The 26794-nt window shown below is 43.3% G+C and overlaps 2 protein-coding genes across 7 annotated transcripts in view; both read right to left on the reverse strand.

Moving 5' to 3' along the window:
* Nucleotides 1-2132, reverse strand: part of BCL2L11 (BCL2 like 11) — a 48026-nt gene extending 45894 nt beyond the window's left edge. For 5 of the 6 annotated variants that reach the window (XM_068564623.1, XM_068564621.1, XM_068564619.1 and 2 more), the window contains exon 1: nt 83-328. The gene's annotated coding sequence lies outside the window, so the exon portion shown is untranslated. Of the gene's footprint in view, nt 1-82; nt 329-2079 lie in introns of those variants that run through there. The other variant, XM_068564620.1, reaches the window with a different exon arrangement.
* Nucleotides 2133-3418: 1286 nt separating this feature from the next.
* Nucleotides 3419-26794, reverse strand: part of ACOXL (acyl-CoA oxidase like) — a 369695-nt gene continuing 346319 nt past the window's right edge. The window contains 1 exon segment of the mRNA XM_068564616.1: nt 3419-3619. Coding sequence (XP_068420717.1) covers nt 3419-3619 — 201 coding nt within the window.

Consider the following 26794-nt stretch of genomic DNA (forward strand, 5'->3'; position numbering starts at 1 on the left):
GGCTGGAGGTGGCGCCGTGCTGGCTCCCGCGCCAATCTTCCATCAGTACCCGGTCTGCTCCCCGGGATTCGGAAGTATTTACCTTGCGTTTCTCGGTCCGAGAGTCAGAGTCAGACATTGGGGGGACTAGAGCCAGGGGAAGGGCACCGAGGCGGTGGCGGCGGCGGCGGCGGCGGCGGCGGGAGCGAGGCGAATCCAGCAGTCTGAAGCGATGCTGGCCTCAGAAGGCAGGACGCTCAGGGCGGCTGAGAGAATTTGGTGACGGCGGCGGCGACGAGGAACGCAGCGCTCCCGCAAACTCGAAACCTGGAGGCTGCGCGGAGCGAAATGAAACCTGCGCGGCTTTGCTCCCCAGCTCATGCTGGAGGCCCCGCGCTCGCGCCCAATCACCGCGGGCCCCGCCCCCGCTAAGTCCCGCCCGGCGCGCGGGCTGGCAAACCCCGCCCCCGCGGCGCCGCGGCCGCCGGCGCTTGCAGGCACGGACAGGTAAAGGCGGGGGTGTCCCTGCTGGGTTCCCAGCTGCGCGCGCCGCCGTCCCTGCCCCTGCCGGGCGTGTTTACTGGAGTGACTTGGGCTGCGGACTGCTCTGTGCGCACCCATCCCCCACCCCGAAGTGTGCCCTCTCCTCTCTTCCCCGCCGCCAACCCCCCACCCCCCGCCCCGGCAATCCAGTGGTGGCCACGGCGTGCGCGTGGAACAGAGGGGGTGCTCCGGGCACACTCGGAGCCAGGCCCGGCCGCTGCCGCCAGCGGAAAGCCTCAGGAGGCGCCCCTGAGCCCAGGCTCTGCCTCGGGAGTTTCTCTCAGCCGCCCTGGGGCAGGCGCCAGGACTGGGTGGGTCCTCGGGAACGCGCGGGGGGTCTCTGAGCTCTCCTCCCTTCCAGATTCCGGGGGTCCGCGTGGGACCCCCATCCGCAGGCTGCTCATCTTCCTCGCCCTCGCCTCACGCGGTACTTTTTAGGCGCCCTCTCTAAGCCACCCCGCAGGGGCACCTAGTTTTTCTCCCGCGCCGAACCTCCGGTAAGAGGCATAGCCTTTGGAGGGGAGTTGAGAAAAGGGCCAGGAGCGATCCCCGGAGGCGTTTTTTCCGCAGCCCGGGTGCGAGGCGGGAAGCGAGTGAGCGCAGAGCAGGTGAAATAGGGAAATGAAAAAAGAACTCAAAAAAAAATCATTTTAAGGAAAAAGGACTGAGAAGAGTCGTGGCCTGCAGGTGGGAGAGAGGATGGTGCCTCGGCTTGGTTGGGATAGTCGAGATTTGTTGGGCTTTCAGAGAACCGTCCAGGAACCGTCCCTGGGCGTGTTACGGCCAGACAAGACAGCGCCGAGGGCTTCGGACGGCGCCGTGGAGAGCAGTAAGGAGAGCGCAATACCCCCCACCCTTCCTCCCTGCGCGTCCCCATCCCCCTTGTCCTTGGTGTCCGAAGGCCCCACTCCCGCTCCTTCCCCGGAAGACCGAACTCCGTGCACACCCTGGGCCTCCTCTAGGTCCGCACCCCTATCTGACATTTAAATGCGCACCCTGCATTCCCACTTCTGCCCTTCCCTGGGCTCCCCTGGGTTTGAGAGGCCCGCAGCGGAGTAGTGGGGGGCAAATCGGTTGGGAGATGGAACATCCCGCCGCGGGAGAAACCAGGCTAGAAGGACTACAGACTCAATTTAGGGGCCTCCCTAACCCGCACCCCAGAACGGTGCCTCGGTGCAGAGAAGCAAGACAGTGAGGAGTCGTCCCGCCGTCTGGCCACCTTGGTTAATTGTTATGTTTTGTTAAGCAGATGCAGAACGTCAGCGTGGCAACACAGCCCCGGGTCAAAGTCTCCTCGGCGCATCCTCCCGATAGTCCTTAGCGAGGTGAAGGAGGCCAAGGGTTTCTGGAGGGGCTTGAGAACGCTCGCTGGGCTCCACCCCGGGGATTTCGCTGCAGGAGGGAAAGGACGCGGGTGTGGATGTGGCGAAGTAGACGCAGAGGCGAGAGGTCTACAATGCCCGCATCTGGAGCTCCCGTAAGTGGTTACAGGTGGCGGCCGCAGGCAAACTCTGCGCCTTAACCGCCTATCGTGGCACCCGGGGAAAAGAGACCAACCTGCTATGCGGGAGAGGAGCCCCAAACCCGCCGCGCGCCCGAGTGCTCCGCGCTCTCCGTGGAGTTGGACGACGCAGACAGGGACCGGAAAAGAACCACACAGAAAAAACCCTGATGGTTGTCTTCTGCTTCTGTGCAGCTCGGCCGCCCCCGCGTCGTCTGCTCCAGTGACCCTGTGAACACTAAAACAAAAAAAAAAAAAAAAAAGGAGTCGGGGAAAGCAACCGTCTAATGCTCTTATTTGGGGCACAAGCAGGAGGTCGGCTCGGAGGCGGCAGTTCGTGCAACCCAGACTGTGCTGGGGAGCTTCGGCCGAGCGCCTGGCATCGGGTGACCACGAGCCCTTTCCGCCCTCTCCCGCAGAGTCCGAGTCTAGAGAAGGGCGGGTGGGCGTTAGGTCTCCGCTCTGGTCCTGCATGTCGCCTTTGCAGACACAAGCAGAACGGTGTCCCCTCCTGCCTCCTCCACGAGATGTGGAGAGGGAGAACGGAGGATGGCTTGGACTGAAAGCAAGAATGAAGTCGGGCGACATCTACGGCCCTCGCTGGAACCACAGGCGTCGCCGGCGTGGTCTCTCCAAGTTCCGAAACCAACTTAACTGCAGTGTATTGCCCTGCTCCACCTCCCCGTCCTCTGCAAGCAGCGGGAGCCTTCCTAACGCTTAATTTCTTTATTAAACTTTAGCTGTATCTTTGCTCGTCTCAAGAATATATTACACATTCATTCGGTCAAAACGTTTTCTGCGCTTTGTCTTGCGGTCCCTCCGGAAGCTGCCTGCCCTGGAGGGACGAGCCCGGGTTCGTGCTTTGCCCAGAGCAATACTCCAGGCTCACACTTCCCTCTCTCCTCTTGTGTATTTCCTCGCGGAGCCCAAGGGGGCTGGAAAAGCATCACTTGCTGGACTGAACCTTTGCCCGCGGGTGTTTGATTTTCATAGTTTTCTTTCTTTCCACCCAGCACAACAGTCTTCCCAAATCACTGGGAATCTGAGTCACCACTGACAGCGGGAGACCTTTGTTGGCAACCGGTTCTGGAGCGCGCTCGAAGAGGAGCCCACTCTCTCTAGGGCAATCTGGTGACTTAGGCGGCAGAGGGCATGGCCCGGCCAGTCGTGGTTACAAGGAGAGGATAAAACGCCACACTCTCGGGGCTGCCACCTGGCTCCCTTTCCCAACAGCCGTAGTGCGCCTCGCCAGCCTCAGCGGGACCCCCACTGCACGACCAAAATCCCTGAGGGCCGCGGCCCAGCACGTGCCAGCCGGCCTCGGGCCCCAGCTCCAGACGTCTGAGAAGCGTTCTGGCAGCTGCCGGCGGGCCACCACCCTTCCCGCCACCCCCGCTATAACTTGACTCCCAGCTTGGGCCGCGGAGACCGCGCTCCTTCCCGGGCCAGGGGATGTTGCGGTGCTGGGTAGAAGGCCCAGGAGGCCATCGGGTCGGCGATTCCAGCGATTGGTGCGTGGAGGGAGGTGTGTGGGATGTTAAAGGCGGAGATCCCCCTCAGGGCATCATCCTTCAGTGAGTTGCACAAATAGAGCAACTGCAAAACACGACACAAAGGGACGGTTCAGTTGTTGGCTCACTCATAGCGATTTGGTGCCAGCGGCTGTACGCCCACCCCCGAAGCCCCGGTACACCGAGCAGCCGCCGACACTAGTTTCCCCTCCGATTTCCCGGGACCCAGGAGGGTAGAGGCTGTTGGTCACCGTCACAGGCCTTTTTCCTCTTAGAAATTCCTAACTCTGACACTTAGTCTGGCAGAAGCCCGCTTATTCCGTGAAGGGGTAGGGGTGGGCTCCAAGTTAGCTGGCAGCCGGAGACCAAAATCAGAGACTTTATCAACTTTCCCCTTTGCAGCCCTTCTCTCTCCACCCCTTCGCTGCCCTCCGATCCCCTTCCCCCCACCTCTCCTCCAGTTCTTTCCCTTTTCCTCCATTCCACCTCTGGAGTGCCTGGGGTGCCACCCTCTGGCGTACAGAGGCAACTGAACAGGAAGAGCGTTAGAACAGGTGAAGCAGAGGAGACCTGCCCCAGTTCTGTCGGGACGAGCACCTCCCACCCCTGGCTGGCAGCAGGCCATGGTTCCTGAAACACCAGCACAACGGGACTGGGGGACCAAGACCGGGCACTGGCACCTTTGTGTGCCTTCCACCTGGCTGCTGCGGGAAATCTACCTGTGGGAAGTTAGCACAAAAGAAGCCCACTGACACCCTCCATGTTCTGACAACCTTTGGAAGGCACGGATGAGTCTTCCTTGCAGAAGGGAGAGGGAAATGCAGGCCAGTGATTTTGAAGGAGCTGCATCGAGTGTGTTTTTATTTCATTTTCCATGGTTTAGGTGCCAGGAGAAAGAAAAAAAAAAAAAAAGCTCTCAAAAATAATAGATTGTTTTCCTAAACCTCGACCAGGGCAAGATAGAAGAACTGCTTTCCTTTCCACTTACCAGCTATGCACTTTACTCCTCCATTTTTCAAGTTTTCAGCCAGCCGTAAATTTCTTTCGCTCGCCAAATTACAGTTAGCCCCCAGGTTTTTATGGTTTATTTTTATGGTTTTAAATACATCGCTTAACACCAGCCCCACCTTTGCCCTCATGGTGGGGGTCATCGCTGAGCTGCACTAATGCTGTTAAGACTACACGTCTTTGCAGCAGTTCAAAACGCCATTTCAGGTGTTCAGAGACAATGAGAGTAGGGCCCCCAAAAGAGGGGTGGGGTAGGGTGGGGGAAGAGCATGAATTTTAATAGTCCAACAATCCCTCTTCCCTTACAGCGTGCTCTATTACATCAGTAATTTCTAATGAAAACCTTCATTCTTTACACACTGTGGTTAAGCATCATCAAATCAGTACTGAAAAGACTTTGATCATATTTGCAAGATGCACTATGATGAACTTTCACTGACCAAGATTTCAAAGTCTGTAATTAATACTCCTGACAAATCCCTGACTAATCTGTCAACTCTCAATGTCTCTACCCACACAGTTCAAAACCATGAGATGGTGTACAAATCCCTAAACTTTCCACGTATTGTAATATCATTATTCAAGACAATTTTTCCTTTGGGTTAGCATTGTGAAACTCAACCAGTTTTGTCATCTATTCCGCAACAGGGGAAATTCAATTATTCGAATGAGCACTGTGTAGAAGAGAAAATGGGTTTGGTCTGCCTGATGCCGAACACAGAATAAGGGTCCAGAGGTAGAAATTGCAGGAGGCAGGTTTCTATTCGATATTTTTACACCTTTAAGAGTGAGAATAAAGTAGATTTTTTTATGAAAAAGGAATCCAATGGCTGGTGAAAAAGAGTGTTTCCTTGCATGTAAGTGTTCAGACACCAAACCCTCCAAAGACACTCTAAAGAGGAATACTGGATTGACCGAGAAGACTGTTGATTGCTAAGATTCGTTCTAAACCTGAATTTCTGGGGCTGTGTGAAAGAGCCCTCCTCCTTGCTTTCTCTGTGTGTCACAGAGTGCAACACGAACCCAGAATGATTAGTGTCCAGATGGAAGGATTAGGCATCATTCCTATTATAACGCGTTTGACTCTGACCCTAGGTAGCCTCCCACCTCTGCCTGTGGGGACGATAATAATAATGATGATTCTTCTACTTACAAAGTATGTACTGTAGTCCACGCTGTGTTAGGGGTTTGCTGCGCGCTGGAGTTAGAGGCGCACACTGCAGAGACAGGCCTCCTACCTCGTGGAGCTATTGAGCAGTTCTAGAGATTTTTTACAAATACGATCTTCATACAAAGTAAACTTAGGTAGCTACTGTAGCATTGATTAGTACTCAATTCCAGCATTTTCTTATTACCAGAGAGCCCTTTAGGACTTAGCCAAGTACTATACAAGTTTAGTTTTATTACCAAACATATACTTCCATACTGTAAGCATAAACATGGTACATACTGTAGCCACCTTCCCTCACCCCATCCTGCCAGTATGTGAGCCAACTGTGCTGGATAAAGCACCCCAAGCCCACCCATCTCTTTACAAAGAATACTCACCAGCTTTTGGAAAAACATCAATGGAGAAGTGCCCTCTAAAAATAAGAGAATATGAACAAGTTATAAATTCTTGCAGAAAATTTTTAAAAGGACAGCCCCAAAGCAAGGGAAGTATTGGTCTAAAAATAAGAACATAAGATCCATTGGAAGTATCCAGTGAGCAGGATTTGAGAATGTCTACTTTAAAGAAACAGGAAACAGCCCAAGAGGGAGGGACAGTATGTGGATATGTGAATATGTGGATTTGGGGGGAGGGATTTATACCATCGGTTTTGCTTTCCATCCCCACCTGGCTGCAGTAGATTAGTTTTTTCTTCCTCTTTTTGACTCTCCCTGCATTTTCCTTCTTCCAGTTGGGAGCGCAGGATGGCCTAGTATGGGCAGTGACTAAGCTTTACAGCCCTCTAAACAAACTCTATTTTTCCATGGTGTTGGTGTTAATTATACAACAGATGCCCAAGGTGCGAGGTACCCGGTGTGCTTACAACACCCCAACTATTCCTAAGACTCTGTGCAGAAGGTTTTCCTGCCTCTTCCCATATCCCCACATCTCTGTTCCCAGCACCAGATGACCTTATGCTGTTCTCTGTTTGTGTAAAGTCCCTTACCCCAAGTTGAAATGTCCCTTGATTAGCCCCCTTCTTGCTTGGGCACTGTGATAGAGTCTTTTTCTCCATCCCTTGAATCTGGGCTGCCTTGTGACCTGACCAATAGAATGTGCAGAAAGTGACACTGTGTGAGTTGCAGAGCTTAGGCCTCAAGAAGCCTTGCAACTCTGCTCTTGCTCCCCTGGGACCCTGAGACCCCTTGCTGTGCAGAAGCCCAGTCTGTTGGAGGATGAGAGGCTACATGGAGATGGACCGAGGTGCCCTGGCCAAGAGCCAGACCCACGGCTAGATACGTGAGTGAGGCCCTCAGGCCTGTTAAACTCAGATGACTGCAGTGACCCTACCTAAGACTAGCTGAAGAACTATACTAGAACCCAGGTTGCCTACTCACAGAATTGCAAGAAATAAACAACTGTTATTTCATGACACTAAGTTTTAGGGTTGTATGTTACACAGCAATAGGAAACTGAAACAAAAAAAATTGTAATTCAAATTGCCATCCACTGGGGTTATCTTCAGCTGCACTTCTACCTTCCTACCTTAGTTATCTGAGGACAGTGCTATAATTGTACAATTAAAGCAGTTGACAGGTGTAGCTGACCAATAGGCTTAGTGGAAAAGAGAGAATGTCAGTCCTGAAAGAATAGCTTATAAAGCCAGATGAGTGTCCAGTTAGTGGGTATCTGGGAGAGAATCTGAATAGCAGGCTGGAGGTCTCACTGCAGGCCACCACCTAGCCCCCTTCCCTAGTGCAGTTTAGAAGGCAAATCACCAGGACTTGCCTTATAACCATCCTCCACTCCTTCAGCATCTCTATGAGGCGCTTTAGCCTCCAACATAAATCCTCAGTACAAGCAAAGTGTCAAGGATGGGGAAAAAAGACAGAAAATATTTGCAACCAGGGATCCCAAGTCTTGTAAATGCTTAAGTTCTCCTGTGCCATTAGTAGAGGGAAACAGATGGGGTCTGGTCAGGCCCAGCCAGAGGCACCCTGTGTGACGGACGGGTGCCTCTTTATCACTTCACTTCACCAGGACTGCAGTGTTTCCTGACTCCCAGAGATGTCTTAAACAAGGATGACCAGCAGGCGTTCATCTCCAAGGCCTGGAGTCTGTCTACTCTAGAGTGCGGGTGACAGGTCTGATGCCCAGAGTGGGTGGGAGGATGAAATGAGGTACTAATGTGAAGGCCACAGTGTAAGCTGCAAGAGGCAGCAAAGCAGAAAGTTATCAACTCTTTATCCCCTAAATACCATTATCAAGGCCTCTAAAAGCTTCCAAGAAACTCATAACCAGCTAAGTTTCAATGTGAATCTATCCATTTACACATAAACTCGGGGGGCTGAGTTGACAGGGTGTGAAATCAGGCATGGGTACATGGATGCATGACTTGCCACTTCTATCTGGTTGGATTTCTCTTTATTCTATGATGCCTACATTTTCTCAGTTAAAACAGCTGTAAGGAGCATTCTCCTTAAAGAAGAAGGTCTACATCAACACGTATGCTTTTCAACAACTGAGTTGGTGGGCTCCACTTGGGAGAGGATGGCAGCGTGAAAGTGACAAGCTGGGGAATCGGTACAGAGACAACTTATCTTATGATTCGACCCCTTTGAGACGTCTGAAACCTTTCATAACGATGGGTGCAGGCGCATGTGTGTGAAACAATATCAGAACGTACTGCTTCATTTCAGTGAACCACCTTCTCCAAATGGTTGTTGAAAATGTTAAATGAAATGGGTATCAGGGGTATCAGCGCACATCCCTCAGGCACACCTCAAACATTTCTCATCAAGAGAAAGGTCGATTCATCTTTGTGGTCTGTCTTCATCAGCCGTGGAAAAGTCATCCAGAGTTTCTCCGCTCTATTTATTTTTATCCTGGAATCTGGTTCGAGAATCCTCTCCGCTCTTTTCCGTAGCCCCTTTATTCAGACCTTCATTATGTTCTCTAGATTCTTGCTGTGCAAGGTTACCTTCTTCGAGTATTTTTTGATCTGATCATTCTTCTTCCCAAAAGCCTGGAATCACGTCCACCTGCTTCTCAGGTTAAGGTAAAATGACCGATTGTCAACTTGAGTCCTTTAGCAGCACTCGATGCTTTGAGTTCCCATAACCAGTTTCCTCATCCACCATCCAAGCACAATCTGCACTTTGTACTTGGGGCCAAGGAAGCTCATCTTGCCTTCCACACGACACTCTTCACTATCGGGGTCTGGACCACATTTCCATTCTCCCTCACTTGACACACTGCAACTGAACCAGGTCTCTTCTGTACTTGGTTAGAGATTTACTGCCTTTGTAAAGCCATCCTAAAATAGTTGCTATGTTAGTCGAAAGAACCTGGACAGGTCATTTCATTTTGCCAAGCCTCAGTTTCTGCATCTGTAGAAAGAGAATATTCTCTCTCTCTTAGGGTTTTGTAAGGATTAAGTAATAAATATGTAATAATATATTTATATTATATAATAATAATAATAAAGCATTTAGCATTACTGGCCTTGTCACATAGTAGGTACTAGCTAGATACTGATTCCCTCCATTTGCTTTCTTTTTTTACTTTTATTTGCATTTATTTTTTGCGGCATTTATTCCTGGGCCATAAGTTTTTGTTTCTTCAGTTTCTTCTGGGATATCTTTTTATGCTGGGCAACCTGCTCTTCTGGTTTAGGAACAATCTGTTCTTTTTCAGGAAAGATCATCTCAATGCACCAGGGACAGCTCATGTATGGGTTGATCCGACCATGAGCTCTGTAAGTCCTACGCCGCATCTTGGGGGCTTTGTTCTCCTGGATGTGACCAGAAAATCTACATCTAAGCCCTTAAGTTCAGCATTACTCTGCATTTTTGAGCATGTGCAGTAAAAATTCAGCACTGTTTTTGGGCCACCAACCCTGCGTCCAGCCCTACTGTTTGGCCTGGGCACACTTACCAACTCCACCATTGTAACGACGGAATGGCACACATTGCTTCTTTAAAGTGACATCCTTCAGATACTTGGTGGCTTTTCAGATATGCGTACCCTCAATGGCCTGGGCAGTTTCACGAGTGTTCTCAAAGTGAACATGAAGATTTGAACCTCTTGACTTGCATGATTTTGTGGGGTTTTCTGGGTCAAGTGAATAGCGAACCATTTTTAGAGGTCACCTCAGGCCGCTTACCGGAAAAGCCCTCCATTTGCTTTTCTGTCTCTTTTATTTTCCCTGAATGCTTAGTTCTTATCTGTATATCTATGTATGACTATTATATATATATATATATATATAATTATTTTTCAGTTCAAAAATTTCCATTCACTCTTCTTTACAGTTTCAATTTCTTTGCTGAGACTTTCTATTTTTTATTTGTTTCAAGTGTATTCATCATTGCTGGTTGAAGAATTTTTATGACGGCTGCTTTAAAATCGTCAAATAATTCCAACATCTCTGTCATCTCAGTGTTGGCATATATTGATTGTCCTTTTTCATTCAGTTTGAGATCTTCCTTGTTCTTGGTCTGATGACTGTTCTTCAACTGAAACTTGGACATTTGGGGTATTATGTTTTGAGACTCCAGTTCTTATTTAAATCTCTGGTTGTAACTGGCTCCTCTGACAGTGCTTTGACTGTATCAGGCAGCAAAAGGATATATCTTTCTGGGTGTTATTAAAATCTCTTCCAAAACTCACTCTTGGGTCAGTAACAGAATGTCAGGGCACAGGAGAAGAACACAGCTGCTCTTGGCAGGTGACATGGCACTGTTCAGGCTTTTGCTCAACTTGCCAAGGGAGAACGATGGCCGAGTGGCTGCCCCCTGCACTCTGAGACCCCCTTCTGGCTTTGGCTGCCTGGAAGAGTGCAGCCAGGACCAGGGGAAGTCCTACCCATCACCTACAGAATGGCCTCCCATGCCTACGCTGACCTCGAGGAAAGGACAACCTGCCTTACAGAAGGGTAGTAAACCCACTGGAAACATTGATTTTATTTTAAAATTTTATTTTTTATTTTTTTGGAAAAACATTGATTTTTAAAGAGTGATATTTTGGAGCATAATTTTCAGGAGGTCTGGGCTGGTTAAAAATAAAAGAATAATACCTGTCCTTATATATCTCGTTACCACATAGATGCTACTCAGATCAGGTACCTCCAATAGCAGAGCTAGATTTTACATGATTAGCATTTCATGCGCGTGGATGATAGAGGAAAAGGTTGACATGGGCATCTGACCCCCAGATGCCTGGGAAATCAGGGGTGATGGGTTTGTAGAGAATTCTCTCACGAAAGCACACCAGGCAGCCAAGGTATGGAATGAGGCTCTACCACTCCCTCGTCCTGTGACAGTGGGCAACTAGCCTTCCCTGAACTGTTTCCTCATGTGTGAAATGACATCATGTGTGTGTCCTAAAGGTGATTTGCAAGAGTGTCCTTCTTGGTACCAATGACTATAGCTGGTTGAAGCACAGAAATGGAAACTTGTAACCTTACCAAACCAAACCACAGATACACTTGTTATAAGATAGCAGTTACACATACTTTTCAAAAGGAATCTCTATGCAGCCAGTCTTTACTTTCTAAGGCATTGTTAGATATTGGGGGGGCTATTCACGTAATTTTCTGCCCCTTCTTCTTCAACTTACTTACTTTGGATTAACTAGAAAATGAGCCAGAAACTTTCAAAGAAGGGGAAGCTTAAAACAATTAATCGACAAATATTTTTTAATCTAAAAGATGTGATGAGGGAATAAGTTGAAGTGATTGGTGAAGTGAGGTTTCCATATTGCTTGTGCCTATCACTTATGGCCTTCACTGCTGCTGTGACATATAACTGAGATTCTGCCAGGTGCCTCTGGCTACCTTTGCCTGCCTTTAGCCTCCGCTGCTATCCCATGCTTGTGTTGTTCAATCCTAGTCCCCAGTGGACATGTCGTAGATTGGTACCCCCCAGCCTTTGCCAAGGAGTCACCTCTCCCGCGTAGTGTCTACGCTTTCCACACCCCTTCCCAGGTGGCTGAACACGTAAAGGTACAGAGGGAGCCACTCGGCTGCCTTGATTTGGCAGCATCCCTGCATCTCCAGCATCTTTATAACAACATCGTGCAGCGGCCTATCAGCTATGTGACCCAGGTGTTCTGTGCTCTGCTCCCTGAGATGGCCATTTACTGGATGTCTACTGTGTGCCAGGTTACAGACGAGGTCTTTATATTAACTGCCTCCTTCAGTCCTCATAACAAGTCTGTCAGCCACCAGCCCATTTTACAGATGAGGAAACCAAGGCTTAAAGAGTTTAGGATTTTGCTCCAAGTCACATACCTCATAACTGGGACTACTAGGTTTTTCATCCAGAGTTTTCTGCTTCCACAGCTTCCATTCTGCCTCCATCTTTCCCCCAGTGCCTCACTGGTCCCGGTCTCTGGAGGGTACAGGGTGTTGCCCTGAGGAAATGCCTCCACCACTGTAGCAAACATGTGACCTGTGCTATTCTCCCTGAGTCAGAATCAATGCTCCACATGTGTCCAACGTGGAAAGCATGGATCTGACCAGCCGCACTGCCTCAGGTTCCCCAAGAGGACTTAGGACAGTAATGGATGGCGCAGGAGGGCTCTCGGATGTTGCCTCTGAAGGAAGGTGCTGAGGACACTGGCTTCAGAGCCAGCCGCCATGACGTGAAAGGGCCAGTCTGATGCTCTCCCAAGAAGGACAAGGCTTCAACTCTCCAGAAAACAAGCCAATGAGGCTCAGATACAAGGGTCTTCAAGAAACAACAGGTTCTCTACCTGTGGACAGAGGGCCACCTGCTCTGTGGATTCTCCTCCTACACAGGCCTTCTTGCTCTTCTGGTCCACACCTTAAGTCACCAAACACAAGTCAAATCCCCTCAAAGAACAACAGGCTGACTGTCAAATAGTGATGAGTGAAAATCGCCTCAATCAAGTAATTACCCTGTAGCTGGTACCACTTGTTGTGAAGACTTCCAACTTCTCTCCCATCCATTCACCTCTCTTGCAGAATTGCCTTCCTCTGTAGACAAACATTCTCTAAAGGGTCAGAATGGTAGGTCTGTAACAGCTAATCTGCCACCTTAGCCCCAAATGCCAGGCTAGTGGTCAACATAAAGAAAAACATACCTGAAACCTTTACGTGGGGCAGAATCGCACACTGTGTGCTGTGCTTCTAGCCCTGTCAATTTACCCAACAACCATGGGAAAGGGGAGCTCTGCTCCTGTCTCTACTGACCACTGGTCAGCTCCTCAAGGCAGGGCCAGCCCTTAGCTTCTTGGTCCCAAGAACTCATACATTCTCATGGTTGCTATGGCCAAGTTTCATTAGCATGAAGTGAAATTCTGTGGTTCTGTTAAATAATCAGGACTCCGGCTTAATATTTTCTCTGAATCAATATTAATTATATTTTATGCTGATTACTTCTTCATCTGATAAAAATGTTTAGCATAGTCTGAGATGTTAGAATGGAGAAATTGCATTCCTTACCAAACAAAAACAACAACAAAAATGCCTTCATTTAGCCTAACTAGAGCGTTTATTTTGAGGAGAGACAAATCTACCTTCCAAGTGTTTTTCCTATTGCAATGTTTCTTGACCAAAGAGTACATAATTCTGTTCTTTTCTAAGTATTACTGGCAAAGCCCATTTTAGTAAAGTAGTGGGACTTTGAATCCTGATGTTGTGACTTCGTTATCTCTAAAATGTCAGAACCAAGTGAGTTTGGCACAGAGTATTTATAAATATTATTATTATTGTGTGTTCTTTACTTAGTAAAAAAAACCAATTTCTTTATAACTCTGGCATTTTCTAATTTAAAGTCTGCTTAATCATCATTACTTAAATCAAGAACGCTGAGACAGAGGTATCAATTTTAACCACTTAATAAGAACTTCTGACATTTATTCATACTGCTACTGATTCATAAGAGGAAAAGTTTAAAAAGAAGACAAGTGCATATAGCCTTCCCTTTAGAATACAGGAAACCATATAAAAGTATTGGCAATGGAATTAAAGTAACCACAATGCCGCCCTTGGTAGCATTTTCTACAAAGACATTTACATGAACCGAGAAAGAATATTAAATTAGGTGGTTAAAGTAAAACTTCACTACTAGCTTCACACGTTTTCATACATGAGATTATGGCATTTTAATCAGCTGATAGTTCAGCCGTATAAGTACAGACCCAAAGAAATGTGAACATACCCAAGAAGGAATAATTTTCAGTCAAACTTTTTTTCAAGAAGCAGAAGCTACACAAACTGCCAGAACTAAATATGCAGTAAGAGTCCCAAGTTATTATGGAGAAATTCTGTGTCCATGGGTCCTGGAATTTTGAATTTCATCAACCAAATGATTTCAAAAGCAATTTGGGAAGCCTTCTAGTTAAGATGTAAAAAGATTCAAGAGAACTTAGCTCCCATGGTAACAACCAGAAGTTGAACCCAAAGTTGAATCAAAGATTTCTGAGACTGTGTTCCAACATCCTGCCAACTCAACTGCTGACAGAACCGAAAAGTCAGTATGGGAGTGGGGATGGGGGTTGGGTTAATTAAAGCAGCCCCTGCTCAACTTGACTCTGGAACCCTAATGATCAGCCCCACACCCTAACCACCAGACAAAAGAAAATAAAATCTGTTATACATTGTGTCTGGAGTATAATAAAAAGATATAAGATCTGCAAAGAAGCAGGAAAATATAACCCCAAATCTTGAGAAAGCACAATTAGTAAAAGCAAACTTACAGATGACCAGTTATTTGAATTAGCAAAGTTTTAAAAATAATTACTATAAATGTATTCAAGAATTTATAAGAAAAAAATGGATATAATAGATTAAAATGGGATACTTCATGAGATAAATGTGACCTCTAAAAAAGAATGAAAGGAAAATTTTAGAACTGAAAAAAGGACTATTTAAGAATGAAATAAAATAAATGTTTTATTTAAATATTGAAAATATTGTAAAATGAAACAAACCCATTCACGGATGGGTTTAATAGCAGAATGAACATTGCAGAAAAAGATTAGTACACTTGAAAACAGATCAGTATTATTCTAAGTGGGGCAGAGAGAAAAAAGAAAAAAAAATGAAGGGAACATCAGTGCCCTGTGGGATTATATTAGCAACCTAACATACATGCAATTGGAATCCCAGATGTCAGAGAGAATGAGAAAATTCTAGAAGACATAATGGTTGAAATGTTTCCAAATTTGATATAAAACATCCTCTATATATTCAAGAAGTAAAATGAACACCAAATAGATAAATTTTAAAACAAACAAAAAAACCCCATACCTAGGTACACCATAGTAAAATTGCTTAAAACAAAAGGTAAGGAAAAATTGTAAGCTTAGTCAGAGAAAACTTAATCTCATGCATGGGAAAAATGATAAGAATGATAGCTGAATTCTCATCAGACACAAGGAAAGAAAGAAGACAATAGGATAACAAATTAATCTAAAATTCAACATCCAGTGAAACTGTCCTTTAAAAATGAAGATGAAATTAAAAATTTTAAGATGAGTAAAAACTGGGAGACTTATTGCCATAGACTCTCACTACAAAAAAATTGCCCCCAAATTTTCTTTATTCTCAGAGGGTATTACACCAGAAAAAACTCTCATTGACAATTTTATACAAAATCTCTTTAAAAAAATAGAGGGTTAAGGAACATATTTTTCCTCTTATGAAACCAGCATACCCTGATGCCAAAAGCTAACAAGGTCATAACAAGGAACTAAAAGACCAATATTCCTTATGAACATAGATACAGTAATCCTTAACAAAATGTTTGCATGTAAAATCATCTATATATAAAATGGACCAGCATCATGGCCAAGTGGGATTCATCCCCAAAATGCAAGATTGGTTTAAAACTAAAAAATCATGTAACTGATTACATTAATGGAATCAAGGAGAAAAATCATATGATCGCTATGCAGAAAACAATTGATTCAGAAAAAGCTTTTGATAAATTACAAAATATTCAAGATAGAAACTCAAAATAGGAGTAAAAGGGAGCTTCTGCAATCTGATAAAGGACAGCTATGAAAAATTTACAGTTAATATCAAAATATAGAAGTCTTTCCCCGTAAGACTGAGGAAAAAAGCAAGGATGCCTCATTTCAATATTTCCTTTCAACACTGACCTGCAGGTCTCAGCCAATGCAACAAAGCAAGAAAAATGCATTAAAAAATACAGATTGGTAAGAAAGAAGTAAAATGTTTTTATTCTCAGATGATATTATTGAGTACTTAGAAAATCTCAGGGAATCTACAAACAAACTACTTGAACTATTGAGTGATTTTAGTGAGCTTATTGTACAAGTCAATGTACAAAAATTCATTGTGTGTGTACTAAATATGGAACATATATGTAATATACGTGTAGAAAATGAAAAATTTAAATATACCATTGGCAAGATCTTTAAAACACATTTAAAATTTTTTGAAATTAATTTAATGAAATATGTTCAAGGATTCTATTACTGAAAAATACAAAACATTGTTGGAGGGAATTAAATAAAATGGAGAGATATACCATGTTCATGAATTGTTGAAATATCAATTCTCCCCAAACTGATATATAGATTTAATGCAATAACAATCAAAATCATATTTGCCCCTTTTATTTCCCAGGAAATTTATAAGCTAACATTTTAAGTTAAAAATTTTATTTCATCAAATTTTAAAACTTCATCTTCTCAAAAGATACTCTTAAGAAAATGAATAAATAGGCTACAGACTGGGAAAAATCCAAGAACCTGTATTTAGAATGTATGACAAACCCTTACAACTTGGTGTTTTTAAAAACAATAACAACAGCACACAGTTTAAAATGGGCAAAAGGTTTAAACAGAAACTTGACAAAAGACACATGAAAAACAAGGAAGCACTCAAAAGGGTGCCCCAAACCATTAAGTATCAGGAAAATGAAAATTAACACACAATGAGATATTACTACGTACCCACTGGAATACCTAAATTAAAAAGGTTGACAACACCAAAATGTCAGTGATGGTGTGGAACAACGGAACTCTTATACACTGCTAGTAAAGTTGTAAAAGGTATAACGACTTTTGGAGAACTGTTTACAGCAGTTTTTTTAGACAGTTAAATAAATGCCTACTATAACATCCATTAATACCGCTTTTAAGTATTTACCAAAAGAAATGAAAACATATGTGCAAAAAAAATGAACAAAAATGATCCTGACAATCTTATTCGTAATAACACCAAATCCATGACATCCTAAATGTCCATCAACAATAGAATAAACAATTTTTTTCAACACAAACTCATTTAATGCAGAAAAAAAATTAAAAGATCTTAAATCTTCAGTAATTTTTTCTTCCCGCAGGTGCGTACAGACAGGACATTGTACCTTAATAACTGTGGAATGATGCAGTTGAGGTCAGCTGGAGGTAACAAGGCCAATTTCTGAAGTCAGCCTGCAGGAACTGGACTCATAGCAGAGTCCTAGAGAAATCAGCATTTGAGAGGGCGAGGGAGTTGGGAGAGTTTGGCAGAGATATATACAATGAAATATTACTCAGAAAAAAAAAGGAAGGAATGAACTACTCAACATCTCATAAACATCATGCTGAGCAGAAGATCCAGTCTATCTACTTCCATTCCTATGAAACTCCGGAGCAAACAAACTGAGCAGTGGTGACAAAGACAGAACCTTGGGAGTGAAGGGAAGGTATTAATAGAAAAAGGGCTGAGAGAAATTTCTTAGATGATGGATGGCATGTGCACTATGCAATCTACCATTTCATCTGTCAAAACTCACGGAACGGTACCATTACAATTTGTGCATTTCAATGTATATAAAATAGATCTCACTTTTTTTTAATTAAGAGAAAAAGAAAGAAAGAAAAGCAATTTGGTGAGAACCAACATGTGATTGCCAACATTTTTTTAACATCTTTATTGGAGTATATTTGCTTTACAATGTTGTGTTAGTTTCTGCTGTATAACAAAGTGAATAAGCTATATGTATACATGTATCCCCATATCCCCTCCCTCTTGCATCTCTCTCCCACCCTCCCTATCCCACCCCTCTAGGTGGTCACAAAGCACTGAGCTGATCTCCCCATGTGATGCAGCTGCTTCCCACTAGCTATCTATTTTACATTTGGTAGTGTATGTATGTCAATGCTACTCTCTCACTTCATCCCACCTTACCCTTCCCCCTCCCCATGTCCTTAAGTCCATTCTCTACGTCTGTGTCTTTATTCCTGTCCTGCCCCTAGGTTCTTCAGAACCTTTTTTTTTTCTTTAGATTCCATATATATGTGTTAGCATACAGTATTTGTGTTTCTCTTTCTGACTTACTTCACTCTGTATGACAGACTCTAGGTCCATCCACCTCACTACAAATAACTCAATTTCGTTTCTTTTTATGGTTGAGTAATATTCCATAGTATATATGTGCCACATCTTCTTTATCCATTCATCTGTCGATGGACACTTAGGTTGCTTCCATGTCCTGGCTATTGTAAATAGTGCTGCAGTGAACACTGTGGTACATGTCTCTTTTTGAATTATGATTTTCTCATGGTATATGCCCAGTAGTGGGATTGCTAGGTTATATGGTAGTTCTATTTTTAGTTTTCTAAGGAACTTCCATACTGTTCTCCATAGTGGCTGTATCAATTTACATTCCCACTAACAGTGCAATAGGGTTCCCTTTTCTCCACACCCTCTCCAGCATTTACTGTTTGGAGATTTTTTGAAGATGGCCATTCTGACTGGTGTGAGGTGATACCACATTCTAGTTTGGATTTGCGTTTCTCTAATGATTAGTGATGTTGCACATCCTTTCATGTGTTTGATGGCAATCTGTATATCTTCTTTGGAGAAATATCTATTTAGATCTTCTGCCCATTTTTGGATTGGGTTGTTTGTTTTTTGATATTGAGCTGCATGAGCTACTTGTATATTTTGGAGATTGAGCCTTTGTCAGATCGTCTTTTTGTCTTGTTTATGGTTTCCTATGCTGTGCAAAAGCTTTTAAGTTTCATTAGGTCCCATTTGTTTATTTTTGTTTTTATTTCCATTCCTCTAGGAGGTGGGTCAAAAAGGATCTTGCTGTGATTTATGTCTAACAGTGTTCTTCCTATGTTTCCCGCTAAGAGTTTTATAGTGTCTGGCCTTACGTTTAGGTCTTTAATCCATTTTGAGTTTATTTTTGTGTATGGTGTTAGGGAGTGTTCAAATTTCATTCTTTTACATGTAGCTGTCCAGTTTTCCCAGCACCACTTATTGAAGAGGCTGTCTTTTCTCCATTGCATATTCTTGCCTCCTTTATCAAAGATAAGATGACCAGATGTGTGCAGGTTTATCTCTGGGCTTTCTATCCTGTTCCATTGATCTATATTTCTGTTTTTGTGCCAGTACCATACTGTCTTGATTACTGTAGCTTTGTAGTATAGTCTGAAGTCAGGGAGCCTAGTTGCTCCAGCTCCATTTTCCTTTCTCAAGATTGCTTTGGCTATTCGGGGTCTTTTGTGTTTCCATACAAATTGTGAAATTTTTTGTTTTAGTTCTGTGAAAAATGCCATTGGTAGTTTGATAGGGATTGCATTGAATCTGTAGATTGCTTTGGGTAGTATAGTCATTTTCATAATATTGATTCTTCCAATCCAAGAACATGGTATATCTCTCCATCTGTTTGTATCATCTTTAATTTCTTTCATCAGTGTCTTATAGTTTTCTGCATACAAGTCTTTTATCTCCTTAGGTAGGTTTATTCCTAGGTATTTTATTCTTTTTGTTACAGTGGTAAATGGGAGTGTTTCCTTAAATTCTCTTTCAGATTTTTCATCGTTCACGTATAGGAATGCAAGAGATTTCTGTGCATTAATTTTGTATCCTGCAACTTTACCAAATTCATTGATTAGCTCTAGTAGTTTTCTGGTGGCATCTTTAGGATTCTCTATGTATAGTATCATGTCATCTGCAAACAGTGACAGCTTTACTTCTTTTTTCTGATTTGGATTCCTTTTATTTCTTTTTCTTCTCTGATTGTTGTGGCTAAAACTTCCAAAACTTTGTTGAATAACAGTGGTGAGAGTGGGCATCCTTGTTCTGTTCCTGATTTTAGAGGAAATGGCTTCAGTTTTTCACTATTGAGAACGGTGTCGGCTGTGGGTTTGTCATATATGGCCTTTATCATGCTGAGGCAAGTTCCCTCTATGCCTACTTTCTGGAGAGGTTTTATCATAAATAGGTGTTGAAATATGTCAAAAGCTTTTTCTGCATCTATTGAGATGATCATATGGTTTTTATCCTTCGGTTTGTTAATATGGTGTATCACATTGATTGATTTGCATATATTGAAGAATCCTTGCATTCCTGGGATAAACCCCACTTGATCATGGTGTATGATCCTTTTAATGTGCTGTTTGCTAGTATTTTGTTGAGGATTTTTGTATCTATGTTCATCAGTGATATTGGTCTGTAGTTTTCTTTTTTTGTGACATCTTTGTCTGGTTTTGGTATCAGGGTGATGGTGGCCTCACAGAGTGAGTTTGGGAATGCTTCTCCCTTTGCTGTATTTTGGAAGAGTTTGCGAAGGATAGGTATTAGCTCTTCTCTAAATGTTTGATAGAATTCGCCTGTGAAGCCATCTGGTCCTGGGTTTTTGTTTTTTGGAAGACTTTTAATCACAGTTTCAATTTCAGTGCTTGTGATTGGTCTGTTCATATTTTCTATTTCTTCCTGGTACAGTCTCGGAAGGTTGTGCTTTTCTAAGAATTTGTCCATTTCTTCCAGGTTGTCCATTTTATTGGCATATAGTTGCTTGTAGTAATCTCCCATGATACTTCATATTTCTGCAGTGTCAGTTGTCACCTCTCCTTTTTCATTTCTACTTCTGTTGATTTGAGTCTTCTCCCTTTTTTTCTTGATGAGTCTGGCTAGTGGTTTATCAATTTTGTTTATCTTCTCAAAGAACCAGCTTTTAGTTTTATTGATCTTTGCTACCGTTTCCTTCATTTCTTTTTCATTTATTTCTGATCTGATCTTTATGATTTCTTTCCTTCTGCTAACTTTGGGGTTTTTTGGTTCTTCTTTCTCTAATTACTTTAGGTGTAAGGTTAGGTTGTTTATTTGAGATTTTTCTGGTTTCTTGGGGTAGGATTGTATTGCTATAAACTTCCCTCTGAGAACTGCTTTTGCTGCAGCCCATAGCTTTTGGGTCGTCGTGTTTTCATCGTCATTTGTTTCTAGGTATTTTTTGATTTCCTCTGATTTCTTCAGTGATCTCTTGGTTATTTAGTAGCATACCGTTTAGCGCCCATGTTTTTGTATTTTTTACAGATTTTTTCCTGTAACGGATATCTAGTCTCATAGCGTTGTGGTCGGAAAAGATACTTGATATGATTTCAATTTTCTTAAATTTACCAAGGCTTGATGTGTGACCCAAGATACGATCTATGCTCGAGAATGTTCCATGAGTATTTGAGAAGAAAGTGTATTCTGCTGTTTTTGGATGGAATGTCCTCTAAATAGCAGTGAAGTCCATCTTGTTTAATGTGTCATTTAAAGTTTGTGTTTCCTTGTTTATTTTCATTTTGGAAGATCTGTCCATTGGTGAAAGTGCAGTGTTAAAGTCCCCTACTATGATTGTGTTACTGTCGATTTCCCCTTTTATGGCTGTTAGCATTTGCCTTATGTATTGAGGTGCTCCTATGTTGGATGCATAAATATTTACAATTGTTATATCTTCCTCTTGGGTTGATCCCTTGGTCATTCTGTACTGTCCTTCTTTGTCTCTTATAATAGTCTTTATTTTAAAGTCTATTTTGTCTGATATGAGAATTGCTACTCCAGCTTTCTTTTGATTTCCATTTGCATGGGATATCTATTTTCCATCCTTTCACTTTCAGTCTGTATGTGTCCCTAGGTCTGAAGCGGGTCTCTTGTAGACAGCATTTATACGGGTCTTGTTTTTGTATCCATTCAGCCAGTCTATGTCTTTTGGTTGGAGCATTTAATCCATTTACATTTAAGGTAATTATCGATATGTATGTTCCTATTACCATTTTCTTAATTGTTTTGGGTTTGTTATTGTAGGTCTTTTCCTTCTCTTATGTTTCCTGCCTAGAGAAATTCCTTTAGCATTTGTTGTAAAGCTGGTTTGGTGGTGCTGAATTGTCTTAGCTTTTGCTTGTCTGTAAAGCTTTTAATTTTTCCGTCAAAACTCAATGAGATCCTTGCCGGGTAGAGTAATTTTGGTTGTAGGTTTTTCCCCTTCACCACTTTAAATATGTCCTGCCACTCCCTTCTGGCTTGCAGAGTTTCTGCTGAAAGATCAGCTGTTAACCATATGGGGATTCCCTTGTATGTTATTTGTTGCTTTTCCCTTGCTGCTTTTAATATTTTTTCTTTGTATTTAATTTTGGATAGTTTGATTAATATGTGTCTTGGTGTGTTTCTCCTTGGATTTATCCTGTATGGGACTCTCTGTACTTCCTGGACTTGATTGACTATTTCCTTTCCCATGTTAGGGAAGTTTACAACTATAATCTCTTCAAATATTTTCTCAGACCCTTTTTTTTAACTCTTCTTCTTCTGGGACCCCAATAATTCGAATGTTGGTGCATTTAATGTTGTCCCAGAGGTCTCTGAGACTGTCCTCAATTCTTTTCATTCTTTTTTCTTTATTCTGCTTTGCAGTAGTTATTTCCACTATCTTATCTTCCAGGTCACTTATCTGTTCTTCTGCCTCAGTTATTCTTCTATTGATTCCTTCTAGAGAATTTTTAATTTTATTTATTGTGTTGTTCATCGGTTTGTTTGCTCTTCAGTTCTTCTAGGTCCTTGTTAAACGTTTCTTGTAATTTCTCCATTCTGTTTCCAAGAGTTTGGATCATCTTCATTATCACTACTCTGAATTCTCTTTCAGGTAGACTGCCTATTTCCTCTTCATTTGTTTGGCCTGGTGGGTTTTTACCTTGCTCTTTCATCTCCTGCATATTTCTCTGTCTTCTCATTTTGCTTAACTTACTGTGTTTGGGGTCTCCTTTTCGCAGGCTGCAGGTTTGTAGTTCCTGTTGTTTTTGGTGTCTGTCCCCAGTGGGTGAGGTTGGTTCAGTGGCTTGTGTAGGCTTCCTGGTGGAGGGGACTGGTGCCTATGTTCTGGTGGGTGGGGCTGGATCTTGTCTTTCTGGTGGGCAGGGCTGCGTCCGGTGGTGTGTTTTGGGGAGCCTGTGAAGTTACTATGATTTTAGGCAGCCTTCCTGCTAATAGGTTGGTTTGTGTTCCTGTCTTGCTAGTTGTTTGGCATGGGGCATCCAGCATTGGAGCTTGCTGGCCGTTGGGTGGAGCTGGGTCTTAGCACTGAGATGGAGATCTTGCCAATTGATGTTACATGGGGCCGGGAGGTCTCTGGTGGTCCAATGTCCTGAAGGCAGCTCTTCCACCTCAGAGGCTCAGGCCTGACACCCAGCCGGAGCACCAAGACCCTGTCAGCCACACGGCTGCTAGTGTTGGAGGGTCTCCTGCACAGGCGGGGGGCAGTGCTGGCTCATCATGGGGACAAGGACACTGGCAGCAGACGTTCTGGAAAGTACTCCTTCCTGTGAGCCCTCCTGGAGTCCCAACATTTTTTTTTTTTTTAGTCAAGTAAGGATAACAAAACAAAAGCACTACTTACCATTATTTTTTAATTTAAATGATAACTTTCAGCACCTAAAAAGTAGGATGATCATAATGATTTAATTTTTAAATGAAAAATTATTTTTCATTATGGAAAACTCAACATACTTTGTTTCCCACATTTTGCCATAGAAAGGTCCCAAAATTCCCTGCTTGGGCCTATGGGAATGAGGAATCAGTAAATCAGGTTCTCAGGCCAGCAAGGACTGTAAAGGATCCTCCAAATAAAGTCAAGTATTGCCACTGGATGAAATAGTTGCAGGCAGACTTTTAGACGGAACAACAACTGGAAGGTCCAGGGAGACTACTGATCTGGGGTCAGATGAACTCACAAAACTCTCCAGAAAGCATCCTACCAAGATATCATTTTCTCTTCTCAAAAATCATAGTCAGGGACTTCCCTGGTGGCTCAGTGATTAAAAATCTGCTTGCCAATGCAGGGGACATTGGTTCGAGCCCTGGTCCAGGAAGATCCAAAAAGCCACGGAGCAACTATGCCCGTGTGCCATAACTACTGAGCATGCGCTCTACAGCCAGCAAGCCACAACTACTGAGCCCGTGTGCCACAACTACCGAAGCCCGTGCACCTGCAGCCTGTGCTCCACATCAAGAGAAGCCACCACAATAAGAAGCCTGTGCACTGCAACAAAGAGTAGCCCCCACTCACCGCAACTAGAGAAAGCCCACTCGCAGGAACGAAGACCCAACACAGCCGAAAAATAAATAAATAAATTTATAAAAAGAAATCATAGTCAAAGCTCACTTCTGGAGAATGAATGTACTTTTCCCTACTCTCCCACTAAGCACAACTAAAAACCCTGAACATTGAATATAAAACAAAGATAGGAAGACTCTGAAAGGTGAAGAGAAGACCAACTGTCTAGGGATTTTGGGACCTCAGGAACAACACAGTGGTGAATTCCCTGGGTTTTCTTTTGACCTCATACATCCCACATTCAGAGCTAAAGAAACTGGCAACCCAGGAAGGTCAACAGATGCAGACAAAAATCTCACAAAAAGCCTGCTCTTTCTCCCAAAGGGCCAGGAAAGACAGAAAACTTTTAGACAATAACAGATCTACTCCAGCCAAACACCACAGAAAAACTGTGTCCCCACTACCCATGTCTCTCAAGGCTGAGTGGGCTGCTTTTTCTTCCACCCTCATAGGCTGTAATGAGGTTCACCTCCCATGGTGACAATGGAGACCACATGGGGAGCCTGGACTTCCACCTCCACCTGGAAGTAGCAATGTACCCCTTCTTCTTTTAGACAGTATGCTGCCGGAGGAGGCCTAGTGAGAGTCGACTTAACCATCCCATGGTGGTAGCAAAGGCACTGTCAGTGTCATTGGAAGCCATGTGGGGAGAGCAATGAGGCTCTCCTACCCCGCCCCACCAAGCTGATAACTGAAACTTCTGCCCCCACCCAGCAGTAACAGGGACAGAGCCCCCTCCCCCCACCTTGGATATCAGCAGAGGCTGAAATGGAGAATATGGACTTCTATCCCTATAAAGCAGTAATGAGGTGGTGTGCCTTTTCCGCCACTGGAGCACTGTCAGAGGAATCCAGCTAAAACAGAAGATGTAAACAAGATCCAAAGTCTCATTACATAATACCCAAAATGTCCAGACCTCAATTAGAAGTCAAACTGAACGAAAAAGACAAGCAATAAATGCCAACACTGAAATTACAGAAATGTTAGAATTACTGGACAAAGATTTTTAAAGCAGCCACCATAAAGATGCCTCAATAAGTAATTATGACCATGCTTTAAACAAATGAAAAAAATAGAAAATCTCAGCAAAGAAGTAGAAAAAGAAGAACAAACAAAGCCCAAAGGCAGCAGAAGGAGGGAAATAATAAAGATATAAAGATTGGAGAGAAAATAAATAAAATAGAGACAAAAAACAATAGAAAAGATCAATGAAACCAAGAACTGGTTCTTTGAAAAGATAAACAATATTGATAAACCTTTAGCCAAACTCATCAAGAAGAAGAGAGAACCCAAATAAACAAAGTAAGACATGAAAGAAGATAAAAACTGATACCACAGACATACAAAAAATCATAAAAGAATGCTACAAACAGTTATATGCTAACAAATGGGACAACCTAGAAGAAATGGACAAATTTCTAGAAAAATACAAGCTTGCAAGACTGAATCAGGAAGAAATAGACAATCTGAACAGACCAATCACTAGTATGGAAGTTGAATTTGTAATTTAAAAAAAAGGGGGGGGGGTGGCTTTCCGGGTGGCGCAGTGGTTAAATAATCCGCCTGCCAATGCAGGGGACTCGTGTTCAGTCCCTGGTCTGGGAAGATCGCACATGCCATGGAGCAGCTAAGCCCGTGGGCCTGCCCTCTGGAGCTCGTGAGCCACAACTACTGAGCCCATGTGCCACAACTACTGAAGCCTGTGTGCCTAGAGCCCATGCTCTGCAACAAGAGAGGCCACCGCAATGAGAGGCCCATGCACTGTAACGAGGAGTAGCCCCTGCTCACCGCAACTAGAGAAAGCCCGCATGCAGGAACGAAGACCCAAGGCAGCCAAACATAAATAAATAAATAATAAATAAATTTATTAAAAAAAAAAAAACTCCCAGCAAACAAAAGTCCAGGACCACATGGCTTCACAGGGGAATTCTAACAAACATATAAAGAAGAGCTAATACCTATCCTCAAACCATTACAAAAAATTGAAAAGGATGGAACACACCCAAATTCATTCTATGAGGCCACCATTACACTGACATCAAAACCAGATAGACATTACACAAAAAATTACAGTTCAATATCTATCATGAATATAGATGCAAAAATCCTCGACAAAGTATTAGCGAATCAAATTCAACAATATGTAAAAAGGATACTACACTATGATCAAGTGGGATTTATTTCAGGGTTACAAGGATGGTGCAATACCCACATATCAATTAATGTGAAACACCACATTAACAAAAGGAAGGAAAAAAATCTTCAATAGATGCAGAAAAAGCATTTGACAAAATTCAACATCCATTCATGATAAAAACTCTCATCAAAGTTGGTATAGAGGGAATATATCTCAACATAATAAAGGCCGTTTCTGACAAACGCACAGCTAACATCATACTCAACAGTGAAAAGCTTTCAGCTTTTCCTCTAAAATCAGGAACAAGACAAGGATGTCCACTCCTGCCACTTCTATTTAACATAGTATTAGAAATACTAGTCACAGCAATCAGACAAAAAGAGAAATAAAGGCATCCAAACTGGAAGGGAAGAAGTAAAACTCTATTTGAAGACGACATGATACTACACATAGAAAACCTCAAAGTCTCCACTAAAAAACTATTAGAACTAATAAATGAACTCAGCAAAGTTGCAGGATACAAGATGAATATACAGAAATCTGTTGATTTTCTATACACTGATAATGAACTAACAGAAAGAGAAATTAAAGAAACAATCT

Source organism: Eschrichtius robustus, chromosome 15, assembly GCF_028021215.1.
Source record: "Eschrichtius robustus isolate mEscRob2 chromosome 15, mEscRob2.pri, whole genome shotgun sequence".
In the NCBI taxonomy this organism is placed as follows: Eukaryota; Metazoa; Chordata; class Mammalia; order Artiodactyla; family Eschrichtiidae; genus Eschrichtius; species Eschrichtius robustus.